Raw genomic sequence first — 15,599 nt, 5'->3', positions numbered from 1 at the left:
ACCCAGGTGTGGTGCGGTCTCACAACACTGTGACGGTGGCCAGAATTGGTGCAGCTCTAGCGGGCTGATGGAGAGTGAAAGTGAAGGAGCAGCAGTCGCTGGTAAACAGATGGAGGGAGATGCCAGGTGATAGCAGCCCCCCAGTGCTTCCCTGTCAGAGGCCGCGTGCTCGGCTCACACTCCTAAGGGCCGGGTCACGGAGGTTAGAGGCTCCTCCCGCCCAGCTCCCTCTGTCTGGACGGCCAACACACACACACACACACACACACACACACACACACACACACACACACACACACACACACACACACACACACACACACACACACACACACACTGATGTCTGCCTGTTCTGCTTTAACTGATATTCAGCCCAAGGAGGCCTGATAAGAGTTCATTTTGGATCTTTCACATGGACAGGCGCCAATGTGCTGCCCCCCCCCCCCCCCCAATACACAAAACAGCTCCCTTCTCCCTCAGTGGCTGTAGGGGGGTGGGGGGGTTGCCAGTAATAATGTTGAGGCCAGACTAGTCTGCAGTGATTGGGGCCATTGATTGTGGTGATTTGATTTATTGATCAGTCCCCCTCTCGAATGTGGCGTCTGAGATGCGGTGCTAATCTGAGGCAGCGATGGACGATCTTGTGTCTGACGGAGAATGGGAGGCGACAAGGAATGTTTGAAAGGAAACTACACTTATCTTAATCACACGCCGGTCCCTTGCTCTGCCTTTGCTGCAGCCTCCCTGTGCGAATGTCAGCGCACATGTGTGTCTGTGCACGCGTGTGTGCCCACCCGCTCTTTTGTGCGAGACCTTGCGTGTGAGTGTGTGTTTGCGTCGGTGTGCGTATGCGGTGGGGGTTGTGAGGCAGTACAGTCACCAGGCAGAACAGAGTGGATCTATAAATTGATGGAATTCAAAGCCTCCAGCATCGATTACCATTATAACAAACAGCAGCACACAGAATGTCTGATTATTTTTAGACAAAGATTCTGTGCTCTCAGCAGCAATTCTGCTGATGCTGTCACACGTTCAGACATCTGCCTATGATTGCAATTAGATGGGATACAAAAAGAAAAATAATACCCCATCTGCATTTTCCCCACTCTCCTCCTCCTCCCTATTTCTTCCTCTTTAATTTGTGCTGCCCAAGCCCAGTGCACACAATAGTGATTTTGACTCAGTCTACCTCATTGCAGTACCTTTGGTAGTTTCCCCCCCCAGTTGTCAACATTTTCCACCGTCTTTGTGAAAGGCCAGAAAATAGCTTACCGCTCCAGATGTAATCAAGACGAGCGAGGTTTAATGAATCAATGTCAGATCTCCTCCAGCACAATACATTAGTGAGCCGCAGTTTACCTGAAACCTTCGCACTCGGACAGATTGTTACTGTACATCTCTCCGCGCTGCGCTTTTGTCAGGAGCCATTGTCTTTGCTGGATTTAGTTATTGCACTTTTTGCTACTTGCTTTTACTTTAAAAAATGAAACATAACATATTTTGACACCCAGCTTATGCTTTGATCCATAGTTATTTGTCTTTTTACAGATTTGTTGCCACTGCTGGCGTCCATTCTTCTTGTTCTTCCCGTCTGAAGGGACCGCTCCCTGCAGTCTTTGCTGCGACACACTTGCATAAACCTGAGACCTCTTAAAGCAGTATAAACGGTCGCCTGTCGGATCATGTGAGGGCTCCACTACGGATGCCGATAAGGTCCATCTCTGGTCAGTGTCAGAGCCTACATTTGTAAGCTAAAGGACACGGCTTCATTGCTTTTCCTCCCCTGGTGTTCAGCAGTTCATTGAGCTTCAAGTCCATTTACTGACTGCCAATAGGCTGCAGGTCTTCTGTTAAAGCCAATAAGCTTCTTGTTTCTTGGTCTTTGGTTTTGAGTCAGAAGTCACCAATTGCTTTCCCCTCGCAGATTGACTTGAGCACGCCAGCGCTGGTTCCATGCTGAAAATCCCTCTTTCCTGTCCCTCCAGCCCCAATGACAGCTCCGCCCTCCCCCGGGAAGACTCATCAATTATAGCTGGATGTTTGACTGGCAGAGGCTTAATGACAGGAGCTCTGTATTGACCCGACTGGCAGACACTGAAAATTTGGTCCCAATCGTCCTTTTTAAAACCTGTCAAACGATTCCAGAGGAAGTCCTCTTCGCACGGCGCGTTGAACTCGCCGATCTCCCTTTTTGTAAGACGTCAGAATACTTGTTCATGCAAATGATTTCATGAAGGGATGAAGCTCAACATAATGGAGGGAGATAAGTGAATTTTATCTGGGATCTCAAAGGTGCTCTGGTTGTAGGTTGAAATGGATCACGTCTGATTAGGAAGCAGAGGAGAAAATCTTCTTTAGTATCTTTTGTCTCCCGAGAAACACGACATTGTGGAGTTCCTCCCATCATCAATCTGAGCAAGACAACCAAAGTAGCAAACAGTGTGTTCTGCTTCACTTGCTTCCACAGAGACAGACAGTAGGTTTCATTTGACGGGCCGTTGCCCAAGCTCCCCGCCCTCGTAATAGTCTGGAAACTGTGGGGGTGCTTTCAAAATAACCATGCCATTATGGTAGCACAGTTTAGCTTGCATACAGGATGAGTATCCACCATTCTCATCAGCTGAGCTGCAATAAAAAAAAGTGAACCCAGCTCTTCACCGAGGCCACTGAAGCACTGGCAGACTTAGAATCACCACACTGTTATATCTTAAGTACTTATAAAATCCACTCAAAGTCACTTCTAGAGGAATTTTCTCTTGGCAAGATTAGCCGGTCTGGGGCCATTTGAATGTAGCGGAGGTTGGCTGGCTTCTGAAAGCCCACTCTCTAATCTGCAGGAAGGCTCATCCCAGATGGACTGTGAGGACTAACAGCAATTTATAAAGTCCTGTCGCCTTATGCTGTGCAGCCGTGGACTTTTTATAGTGACAGCATGCTTTACAAGGGAAGACACATCCCCCACCAACCCAATGTATCCTCAACATGTAGATCATGCGATGCTCTACTCAACGCTTCATGTTAGCATCACGTAGTTTAGTCGTGATGTCGTGCGGGTGCTTTGTCACATTCACCTGCACACACACGTTTCACTCTTCTCACTAACTCGATGTATCTGTCTTCATATGTTCTCAGTTGAGCTAGTTTAGGTCTGACGTCGCTTCACGATTTGGATTGACGCGAATATTTCTCCATCCGTCACTGAAGTAGGGAACACATTATATATATAATATATATATACTTTACTGACAACCCTGTATTTATAGTTCAAGCGTGTAACTCCCCACCAAACACCAACCTGCTGTTTTAACTCTTCAGTTTGTCATTTTAAAAAGCTAATGTTTAATGTGTTCCTTTGAGATCCTTCACGTGTTTGGTGCCTTTAGTCTTTTTGCTAAGCTAGGCTAATTGCCGGCTGGCGATACATTTATTTAGAAATCATCAAACTCTTCCCCTGAAGTGTGGAACTCTCCGCCGCTCCGCTGCGATGATGTCCGACGCTGCAGGTCGCTGTGAACGCCGTCCTGCTGCTGTAAACTCACTAATGCACCAAATGTGTTGGGATCCGAGGCGGACAACAGTCCCCATCAGATGCACTATTCCTGTTAATTAGTGTTTTCTAAAAACTACAGTGTGAATCAATTGTTGTCAGTAGAAATGTATTACTTGGCTGATACGGTGCCAATTAAATACCCACAGCAGAGTCGCAACAAACTCCTCCTGCCGAGGGTCAGTGATGGGGAAGCTGCTTCACTAACTAATCCCTCGTAGAGGAGACGTCTGCACATCTGTGCCTCTGCTTCAGTGTTGGACATGTTAATACTCATGTTTATATAGTCCTTAAATAAACCACCAGAGATCACGTCGGTCAAACGTCTGAAGTTAAATATTCTTTAGTGCAGTATTTACTTTAGTTTTGGTTCTTATGTGAACAAGTGAGCGTGTAAATAACACATTGTTCATGTGATCATTTCTTTAACAAAGTATTTGGAAGAACTGTTTCTGAGCTTTAACTGATATTAGATGTTTCTCCCTGAGGGGTCCCGTGTGAAGTAACTTCCCCAACACACCTCGTGTCTCATCATGTGTAGATCAAATTAGCATCTTTCAATGGAAATATACTTTTCAATCCCCAAATACTTCTGCACATTCTTCTGAGGTTGTTTTACTGTTTTCATATGATTCACAGATTCTGCAGCGTGTACAAACACGTGCAGAGTGATCTGTGCCTCGAACGCACTCGTGTCATCATTTTAAATGTAACTCTGCTCCAACGTGTCCACGTCGTCTTACTGAGAAGGTTCCTGCAGCATGTGACGTGTCCGGTGTAAAGCGACGCACAGTGTCTGCATTACTTCACTTCTTACTTCTTAACCACTTTCGGACTCTTCGATCCAGGGACTTGAACCGGCGGCCCTTCAATTAACGGCCTACTTGTCGGACCGACGCGCTGCCCCCCTCCCACGAGGCTCCGCTGCTGAAGACTCACCTTTCCATTTCCTCTCTTTCTTTTTCGTTCTCCTTGTGTGATGATTTATTAAATTGCCTTTAAGTAAGACTGCAGATTAATTAAAACACAGTCAATTTAATTTCCCGGCGTCATATATGAAATTCGCAGCAGTAATTGAATCCCTTCCACTTTTACACTGTAACGCAGCAGCTGCAAGAGAAAGATCCTCGTCAATTACTGAGAATCAGAACGAAGGAAGTGGACGTCAGTGCAGCAGAGTTTGAATCTGCTTTTTTCCTTTCTGTTTGCTGAAAGAGCCGGGAACTGGATGGCTGATCGATAGTATTGGATTTGCGGATGGCATGTGGTGCAGCTGAGTCCAGCTGAATGCAAGGTTCTGATGAAGGGCTTTCTGCACAGACAGCTCTGGATAGTGGAGCAGACATGTAGCCGGGTGGGAGCGCTCATTTCGTATAACACAGACATGTGAAGAAGTGACGTGAATGGACATTAATGGAACAGTGATGCCGGGGCTGTTGTTGTAAAGCGAGAAGGGTAATTTGGTTAAAACTATGGAGGCTGCTGCCATGTATTGGAAATCTGTGCAGGATCAATGTAAAGACTGGTGCAGGGATGTGAGAGAGATTGAAAAGAGGCTGGAAATAGATCTGACCTGTGGTAATTACGCCAGAAGCCACAGAAGCCAGGCGCTTGTATGTTTGAATCAGGTCTTGGCCGAGCTTAAAAAACAGCTCTTCATTTCAGGAGGAAGCTCTATTTGTTTGCAGGGTGTATGTCAGGTTATTGGGTCTCTACACGTGACTCACCCCTCCCTCCCCTTCCTCTCTCTCTATCTCCTCCCTCTCGCCCCACTCCCTCTCTGGCGCTCTATAGCTGTTGCAAGCGTATTGATTATTTCAAATACTGATTATCTAAAAGGCCTTCTGCTACTGTAGGCATTGGATTTATTTTGGCTTAATTATTTATGGGCCAGGGCTAGCTGTAAGTATTACTGCTGTGAGATCATGAAGGATTACATTGTTAATATTCAGCAGTGTATTTTTATTTATGTACACTCTAAGCTTTACTGGATGAGCGTTGGCAGGCTCCCTAAAGTGCCGTCCCTCCCTCCACTCTTCCTCTCTCACCGCTTCTTCTCTTTTGTGTGTTTTTGTAGAGGGAGCTAAACTCTGTCGCGTCTGAGCTGGCCGGTCGACAAGAGGAGAGCGAGCATTCCCACAAGCACCTGGTAGAGCTGAGCAGGGAGTTCAAGAGAAATGTCCCTGAGGTGAGTCTAGCACCCCCCCCCCCCACACACACACACACACACACACACACACACACACACACACCCCCCCTGCTATCATCTCCACTCTACGTGTCGTTCGTTCATCTTCACTTCAGCAGGTAGTGCCGATCTGTGTCAACGCCGCCGCTCGAGCCCCCGCATAAACCTTTGCCTTTATCTCTTTTATAATATCTGCGTTAGTATATATACACTTGAGAAGTCAGGGTTAGCCCCCCCCCCCCTCCTCTTCCAGTTAATATTTACATGCTGCGGCCTTGGCGCAGCGTTCGCCTCTGGCTGGTGTGATGGGGGGCCAGGGGGCTCATTTACAAAGAGGTAAGCACAACTTTCAAAGCGGCAGTTTATGAAAAAGTTATCTCGCTGTCTGAATTTGGCAGCTGATATCGACTTTAACAGGACGCTCGTAAGACTCTGGGAATGTTGATGAAGACGAGCCCCCTGGTGCACCGGCCCCCCCCCAACACCAACATTACAAACACTGCTCATTTTTAAATAATACTTTTATTAAAGAATGAATTGAACATTTTGAGGTTTGCATTGTTCAAGTCTTAAAACAATGCTCATTGATTTACCCCCCCCCCCCCCCCTCATGGGTTTACAAGACACACAAAATACAGATGCAGTGTTCAAATACTTCACAGGTTATTTTATTGCGTGGTCTAAAATAAAGCGCTCCTTCCTGATTTCTCTGACCTGACAGTCCTGCTGACGGCCAGCAGGGGGCGACTCCAGAGGTCAGACCTGCTGTTGTCGGACGGCGCCGATCAAACTACGCAGCGCTCGACGAACATGAATCAACGTTCTGTTGTTTTCTGTGCGGACATGTGACCCGGACGCCATGTTGAACACAGTCGAGCAAACGTTCTCATATTAAACTGAAATGTGTTTCTGAAAACGTCGAAGGTGAGAAACAGACGATGCAGGAACGTCTTGATTCCTATTGGATCAGCGTCAGAGGCTCCTCGCCTGTGATTGGTTGTTTTCCTTCCGGCGCGGTTGAATCCATCAGGAGCGCGGAGGAGGAGGCGGACGGGATTTTCTCGTGCTCTTCTGTCAGGATGTGACAAAACATTACATTTATTACAATTACCAGTTTTAACGTTCTCCACCCGATTCTTATTTAAGTATTGAAACACCAACATATACTACGAACATTATCCTCTTACACTCAAATAAGAATCTATTTTACTGCTTCTGTTACACCATCAAATCAAATGTATTTATATCTCCCAATATCACAAATTACACATGTGTCTCAGTGTTTACAGGATACGACACCCTCTGTCCTTAATTAATAATACAATTAATAATAATAAAATAATAATTAATAATATAGCTTTTTATTATTTAATACAAATAATTATAATTATTAATTGTTTAATTATGGAGCAGTACTAATTAGCGGTGGCTGTAAAATAATATCTCAATACTTTATTATTTATATTTATTATTTATTTAATACTATTTTATTTAGTATTTTTGCGATATGACAAAAAACTGAAAGATATTTGTAATATTAATTAATTAAAGTGTTATAGTTTTGTATGTCAACAGTAAAATAAAACAGTTCTGATTCTGTACAAAATAAACAAGTTTTATAATATGTATTATTTAGTTGTAATGGTTCCATCATCTAAATATATATATGTTTTATCACAGTGATAACGACGCTGTGTTATTGTGAGTGAGATAAGGCACACCCCCAGTATTAATCCTGCTCCACTATAGTATGCGTCATTATTTAATATTTGATGTTCTCTCACTGGGATGTATTTCATGTTTGCCGTCGTGCGTTTTCATTCCTTGCTCCGCGCTAACACTTCGTACCACGCCACTTTTGTAAAGCAGAAAAATGGCAATTAAGGTGGATTGAAGTGAACACATGAAAAGCTAAATCTATGAATGATACCGATATATTTTGTCTTCTTTGAAATGATCATCCATTGACTTCCAAGCTGAAAGAGAATATGTTTTATATTTTATAAATGAGTCCTGGGGCTGCCTGTCGGTCTGGGCTGAGTGTAGTCGCTGCTGTAATCTTGTCAGTATAATACAGGCGTTTAAGACGGGATCAGGCTGTCACCACTGGCAGCACAATCCCCTTACCTGAGGCTGTGGGAGCTCGCACAAGTCTGGATCTCTGAGCTCTAATGCAAGCTACTGGAAAGCCCCACTTTTCAAACATGCCCACTCAAACCCTTTAGGTTTAACCACTAATACTCGCGCCTCACTCACACACACGTGCAGTCAGTCGGTCCTCTTTCTCATGGAGCTGTTTGTTCCTACACAGGTGGAGCATCTGCAAAATAGAAAAATGCTGAGTGTACTTTTTCTCGTCTGTACGTAGGAAGTCCGGGAGATGGTGGCACCTGTTCTCAAGAGTTTCCAGGCCCAGGTGAGTCTCACGTCTTTGCCTCCTGCAGATCTAGGCTGAGTGTCCGCGTAGCCTCTTTTTATTGTTCCCAATGAGCTTGATCGTAAATCGCTGCACACAGCTTCATCTCTCAGAGCGCCTCAAGAAAATCTGTGAACTGAAAGCGCTGAAGACGCCGCTGTAGAGAATGGAGGAAGGCTTCCTGATCCGCCGCAGGGGGCTCAGGACAGACTGTGTTTGAGTTTAGGTTTGAAGCTTGTTTTGTTCTGTTACGACGTTTTTGCTGCTTGATGCAAAAAAAGAGAAACGTTTTCCACGACTAATCTGCAGAAGTCTAACAGAACATCATTTACTCTGCTTTAAGTGTTCTGGTGACCTGCAGGCTGTACAGCGAACCTCCAATCACAATCATTCTTCGTCAATTTATCAAACAGCCAAAGCAGGCCGCGCTTGTCATCGACCACGAACTGAAGGAGAGCGAGACACACGAGGACGTTGATCAAAAAGAAGCTGCTTTCTCGTAATCTGGAGAAAATTCCTGTTTGTGTTCCTTCTGCGATACATATTGAAGACGTGTGGACGGTATGGACACATGCACTCAGATGAAACATTTACAGCTTCTGCAGAATGAAGTCTTGAAACCTCTAAATAGCATTTCTATTGATGAGTTCCTTTTGCTGTTCCTGCTACTCATTAAAATGTACTGACACAAGAGACTCTCCTGTTGGATGAGGCAGCCTGCACATTGACCAGCATGCATCAGGATGAAGGCGTTCACAGAGATGCTGAGGAATCCTCGGCGAACGCTTATCTGGTGCTTATTGAGTGAAGCCTTGGAGTAGCATCTCTCTGCCATTAGACGATCACATATCTGGCTTCTCATATTTTCCTCGGCTGAGACGAGCCCTTGTTTCCTGTTGTGATGGTGCATTCGCCGTGCCCCCCTCTGACGTCGCCATATTGAAAAAGTCATCTGATACCTTAGCAAGACTCTGCTCCAGCCATTAAACCAAGGTCATAAATCACATTTGTGAGCTGCGTTATGGTCCGCAAAGCAAAGGCTTATGGAAATGATACCACAAATATGTTTTCAGTCTCGCTCTCCCCTGTAAACTCCCGCTCAGCGCGAAGCTGAAAGCCCTATCATCGGTAAACATGAGAACACTCAGCATGGATTGTTCACTTCTCTTGGAAGTGATTATTGGCAGATTCTTTATAATGCTTTATAATTGACTATGCCCAAGCAAGCGTGTTCCCTGGCAGGAGCTATCACACTACACCGCTGCACTACTCTGATTTGTGTGCTAATTCAATTACTCTCAGTGTAAAGTCGCACAAATATCAGAAGCACCCTTCCCCATCTTCATTGTGCACACAGGAACCCACAGGATTAATTTAAGCACCATTGATGTCTGACAACTGGGAGTCTGGAGATGTTTCATAGTAGATAAAATAGATGGCTGATAATGAGCGATGAGTTTTTCTTTTCCTTGTTAGCTGCAGGCCTCTCTGGGTACCTCTCTGTCTCTCTTGTGTAACTTCCACAAGCTGACGTTCCACACATTGATAAGTACGCCAGCTCGCGGTAAAAATAAATAAAAATCCTCGGCTATTTTTTTGGGATCTCGAGGTGCAAGCGAGCAACTCGGCGCGTCATAATAATATAATCCTCTGGTGTTCTCTGATACACTTTGACCTTATTGGTAATGTCAAACAGCTTGCGGAGGCTTGTGAACTTTACCCAGCAGTAGTCTGCACGACCTCAGTGTAAGCTGAGGGACCCGGACCTGCTGCTGCGGGGGGGACAGAGCGGAGAAGGTGGAGCTGGATGTTCATGTTTCTGCTGTGTGGTTTGGGGTTGACTAAAGCTCCCCTGCAGCTGCACTGTACAGGTGGTGAACGATAGTCCTGGTGTGTGTGTGTGTGTGTGTGTGTGTGTGTGTGTGTGTGTGTGTGTGAGGATGCATGTGAGAAAGAACTGGGTCCTTGCTTGCACCCCCCCTCTCCCAGTTCGGAGGCCCAGAGGAGCGCCTCGTGGTATTTGGACCCTCATCATGCCACTTCTAAAGGAGAAGTCGGCTCCTTTGAAGTGTTTGCGACATGACAGGTTCTCTTTCTTTTCTGTTTCATTTCAATGTTCCCCACCCACTTTCTCTCTCTTCTTCCCGTCCAATCTCGCCTTCTAATTATCGCTAACCAGGCGACTGATTAGAAACACGTTGCCGACCTAGTTTTTTTTCCGAGGAGCTGGAGGAGGAGAAAGGGTTAATCCCAGAGCTGGTGGCTGTCATTGGTCGCTTCCCTCCTTCTTCTCCTCTTTTTCGTTCTGCTTCTCCTCTTTCTTTCCCTGGAAGTTTGCTAATGAGGTCCCGTCAGAGCTGAGGAGAGGTGTTAATTTGGCCTTGTGAAGTAGGAAGGAGATTAAGGACAGTGAGGAGCTGAGTTTACGGCTTAAAATACACCGCTGTCCTTATTAATCCACAGGGCCCTGGGAGACCGGCGTTTTTGGTTTTATAATGAACACTGTCTTATAATGAAGGTAATTCTAATAAAAATTTACGGAGAGAAGAAGAGGAGATGGTGCACGTCTCCATGGTCTCAGGCACACCTTTGGGGCCGAGGGATATGACGGTTATTTCTCAAATAAGTGATGAGACGGACCCGTCGGATGACACTGTTCACACAACTTAGACACGTGCGCTCGCCGCCGCCGCATGTACGTATAGAAAGCCGCTTCACCGTCTCACCGAGACTCTGTGAGCTTCTCAAAGCAATTTACACCTCCCTCTCACTTCAGAGTGTAAACTCCCCTCAGGATAACCCTTTGTGAGTCGGGAGAAGAAAGAACAGTGACGGATGTCTTGTATGTTTGTTGCCGTTTTCTTTTTTTTTCCAGATTCCTCCTCGATCTGAATATCAGGCCCAAATTAACCGTTCTATTTCCTCATGTCTTGATGTCGTCTGCTGCTCTCAGAGAAAGAAAACAGCAGTACGGGTCCCTAATTACTGAAACTTGCTTTACAATGATAATCCGTGGAGTAATTTAGCGTGCACAATGAGAGTTGTGCTGCTCGCGCAGATGGAGATTCTGATAAATAGTTTGTAACGTGTAATTAGCAGCTCTGCCGGTTACATACCATTAACCCCTCAAGCTCAGGAATCATTATTGGGCCTCATTATCAAGCGGCGAGGTACGATCGAGCTGACTAGACATCAAAAACATCAAACAGCTATTAAAGTGCTGCGAACTGGGGGCCGGTGGACACCTGTTTATGAGTCTAACTGTGCCATTTCTTCCCCTGAGGTTGGGAAGTGATGATGTGGGGGAAGACAATGTTTTTATGTATGTTGTTGTTGTTTCTATGAGAGCGCGGGAGGTGTTCTGACTATACAGCAGCTTTTAGAACTCCATGAAACGGAGGAAAGAGATCTCAAAATGGCTGCTGCGTCTCACTCTTCACACTTCTCGTGTTCGGGAAGAAAGAAGGAATTCAAAAGCGTTTTGTGAATCATTAGGTTTGTTTATCGTCCTCGTCTGACAGCAGAGATCAGGGGCAGGCAGTAACTAGTGCAAGTACTCAGTACTTCCTTTTCCTGCTACTTTATACTTCTAATCGACTACGATCCTCACGCTAATATTTTACTTTTTACTACATTTATCTGAATAATCCGGTAACTTTGAAGATTCAGATGATTAAAACAACTAATCATGTATTATTATAGGTTATATATATTATATTAATATATAAATATATATATTATATTAATATATATAAATACATATAATATATATTTATATATATATTAATTAATTAATTAATATTAATATTATATTAAGCTCCTCCTGAACACATTAATGCATCAACTCTTCTGAAGGGGCAGAATTATTATTATTATTTTTGGTACTTTAATACTTTTGTCTAATGTTTTGGATGTTTGCAGTATTTCTGTTTTCACCACTTGTATTAACATCTGAGTGTTTTCACCTCAGAGCAGAGGTCCTGCCGGTTGTTTGGAGGATTATACGTGTTTACTTCTCATTGAGCAGAAACATCTGCACACGTGTTGTTGTGTGAAGCATCTTGCAGACGGGTTAGGGTTAGGGTTAGGGTTTCAGTGCCCACACAGTGCTTTGCCCTGAGCTCACCCGCCACGCAGCGAGGTAGGAAAACACCGTCTTTGATCATCCATCGAGAGACGACCAGTTCTTCCTCCTTTTGATTAATTCCTGAAGGAAATGATAATTTCTCTTGAATGTATGAATATGTTATGAATAGTGGAATGAATCAAAGAGTAAAGGATGATAATTAATTACAGCGCTATGATAAAAGGCTGTGGGTGTTATGACGCAAGCTTCCTCCGTGTCATTATGAGAGGCGCCGTAATTACCTTTCTGCACGAGCCAGCGCTCCTGGCGGTGCTGGCGGTGAGAGTGCCGCTCACTGAGTGAGTCTAACGGTCATAAAGCTTTTCCCTGCCTAATTGTCTGAGGGGCTCTATGGCACTTTCATAGATGAGGGACTGCGCCGTTAGGAGAAATGCTCGGCGACGATACAGCTTTTCCAGCTCAATGAAGACAGATCTTCATCACAGGCTAAAACCTTGCGGTTATTAGGTACAGATTGCTTGAGTGGATGGCTAACTTGGGAAGATGGGGTCGGAAAAAGCGAGCACGGTGTGGGACAGAAGCTGCTTCCAGACTACAAACCGTTTTAAAATCAAGCGTTGGTTTCTCTGTATATTGCACATTATTGCTGCATGTTTCTGTGCACATAAACGTCCACAGGCTGGACCTCACGACACGCACGCTGCAGTGTAATGAGTCTTCTCATGTGCACAGAAGACAACGAGGTTGCCGGGAAACAGGGCTGAGCAAAATCACGATAACGTGATGTAAGACGAGATAGCGTCTACATTTTGGATATCGTAAAATGTTGTGTTTGTATCCACATTACTGATGATTAAGTATCAAAAGTCTTCCCACAATATGAACCTTAAAGTCAGACTGTAGTTTGTGTACATCCCACGAAATCCATTCGTATGTAATCCATCATGAACCAGGAAGTACGTACGTAAGTGTCCCGCGTGTTTTATTAAACATAACTTCCATATTTAAGTTGTTAAATTAAGTTATAACGACCCAGTTTGCAGAATCTTTTGGGGAATTTTACGCTTCTGCAAAACCCCAAAAATACGTTTCGTATCATCCTCGTATTACACTTGCAGAAATGCACAATGCCACGTGGTCGGTGTTAAACGATGGGGTCGGTGTAGTCAACAGAACTACGAAGGTAACGTGCGTGTTGGACCGATCGATAAAACGTCACATTTCCGTGGTTTGAAGGAGCGATGCCGACACTTCTCCCGGTGACTGGGCTGGAAACCTTTCTGTCCGTATGTTGTAAGTACACGCGGGGTAGGACCACAGTGCACAACCAGCTTCTCGTGTAGTGTTGAGTTCTGCGCACATTATAGGCTCATGTTTCTGTTCCAATAAACCAGATCCCGGCTTTAAAGTTGCGCCTGAATATTCCCTTTGTGTTATTATTCAAGCCCTACCTTATGTAAGGGGCCTTTACGACACCACCGTACTCTCTCCTCCCCCCCCCCCACCCCCGGCTACGACCAGGCTGCTCCACACTGGGCTGACGAGGTGTCTCTAATGCCTGTCTCCTGCTCGGCTGTCTCGGGCTCATTGAGCAGCAGGCCCGGCCCAGGATCTCCACGTCATTACCTATTCTCAGCACGTCCAGGCCTCCAGCCTATTGTGGGGAACATAATGGGCTCCAGGGCCATGTAAACCACCGACTCTCTGCTCCGGGTTTATCACTTGTGTCCTCTTCATACTAAGGAGAGGGAAGAAGGTGGGAGGCAGGAAGGTAGGGGGGGGGGGGGGGGGGCGTGGGAGTGTAATTGGACATTAGATAATACCTTCCTGGAGTCTTTTACGTCCTCTGCGTCTCCAGAGGGTGAATGTCCTGCTCAGTGCAGAAAAGCTGCTTTGCACTGTTTCCGTCTTTATTACTTTAAAGTTGTTATTGATTATAATCAGAACAATATTACATCCTGATCCCTCTTACATTAGATTCATTCAGACAATTCTTCTTTTAATCTTCTTTAGTTGTTCAACTCTGTTTCCTACAAAGTTAAGTTCCCATACAACGAATGCTCTTTACATTCTCAGGGGAAAACAGATTTTCTCACAGTTTTAAACACGTAGTTGTCGCGCTGGAGTGAAGGTGAGGACCCCTGCATTGGGTCCTCACCTTCACCTTCTCTGGACGAGGTTCTAACAAACAGCGAGCTTTATTGAAATAAAGCCGAAGCTAACAAAATACAAAAATACAAAGTAACAAAACAACACAAACCAATCAGGGGACGAGCAGAACACGAGCAGAACACGACGAGCAGAACACGAGCAGAACATGAGCAGAACACGAGCAGAACACGAAAAGAACACGAGCAGAACACGAGCAGAACACGAGCAGAACATGAGCAGAACACGAGCAGAACACGAGCAGAACACGACGAGCAGAACACGAGCAGAACACGAGCAGAACACGAGCAGAACACGAGCACGAGCAGAACATGAGCAGAACACGAGCAGAACACGAGCAGAACATGAATGACAATCAGTGGGGCAGACAGGGATAAATACACAGACACCAAACGAGGGAACAAGACACAGCTGGGGGAGAAAGGCAAAAACACAAGGGCAGCGTAAATGGACACATTAACAATCAGAAGGGGAGGGTAAAGACACAGACAGGAAGTACAGCTAGACATAGGCATCAGAAGTACTTGTGTCGTGTTAATAAAAGATTGTGGTTTAACTTAAGTTGCGTACGTCATGTAAGTTAACTCAACGTTGACTTCTGGTTTGGACACGTAATCCGAGAGAACACCTGGAAACACAATGGACGCGCAGCGTCGTGTAAATGTAACTGTGAGAGCCGGCTGACTCGTTCTAAACTCTGTTCATTGACCCACTTTGTTTTAACACATTTAAAGTGAGCCAATCCCATTTTTGTGTGGCCACATATGACAATTACAGAATAATAATAAATGCTAAAACGTAGTGCAGTCTGAACACAAAGTGAATTTTAGAGGTTGTTTGCCTATAAATTAAATTCAAAGAGCCGAGTGAACACAAACAGATGCTAATTTGCTCCCGGCGCTGCAAATTGAGACAAAGATGCATTAGCAGGTATTGCAAATGTTTCAACGTTGTAATCTTGAAGCTGTGTGAAGATACTGAAGACGAGAGAAGAGACAGAAACTGGATCAAATATCAAATGTTGATATTCAGCTAAATACTGAATACTCTGTAAATTGTTTCTGATGAATAAACGCAGATTTAAGAACAATCCGATGCGAACACTCGCCGCCACGAGAGCTGCAGTGATTGGCCGATCGTCATAATAATCACAAACAATTCTGATAATAAATTAATAGTCTTTGTTTTATTG

At 44.9% G+C, this 15,599-nt stretch overlaps 1 protein-coding gene across 1 annotated transcript in view; it reads left to right on the top strand.

Moving 5' to 3' along the window:
* Positions 1 to 8,190, top strand: part of LOC115013479 (homeobox protein cut-like 2) — a 41,428-nt gene extending 33,238 nt beyond the window's left edge. Inside the window, exons 2-3 of the mRNA XM_029439818.1 lie at positions 5,625 to 5,735; positions 8,104 to 8,190. Of these exons, the coding sequence (XP_029295678.1) occupies positions 5,625 to 5,735; positions 8,104 to 8,190 (198 nt within the window). The remainder of the gene's footprint in view (positions 1 to 5,624; positions 5,736 to 8,103) is intronic.
* Positions 8,191 to 15,599: the final 7,409 nt, after the last annotated feature.

Source organism: Cottoperca gobio, chromosome 9 (assembly GCF_900634415.1).
Source record: "Cottoperca gobio chromosome 9, fCotGob3.1, whole genome shotgun sequence".
Classification (NCBI taxonomy): domain Eukaryota; kingdom Metazoa; phylum Chordata; class Actinopteri; order Perciformes; family Bovichtidae; genus Cottoperca; species Cottoperca gobio.
The sequence above is the reverse complement of the archived record's forward strand: the minus strand, read 5'-3'. Positions and strand labels throughout refer to the sequence as shown.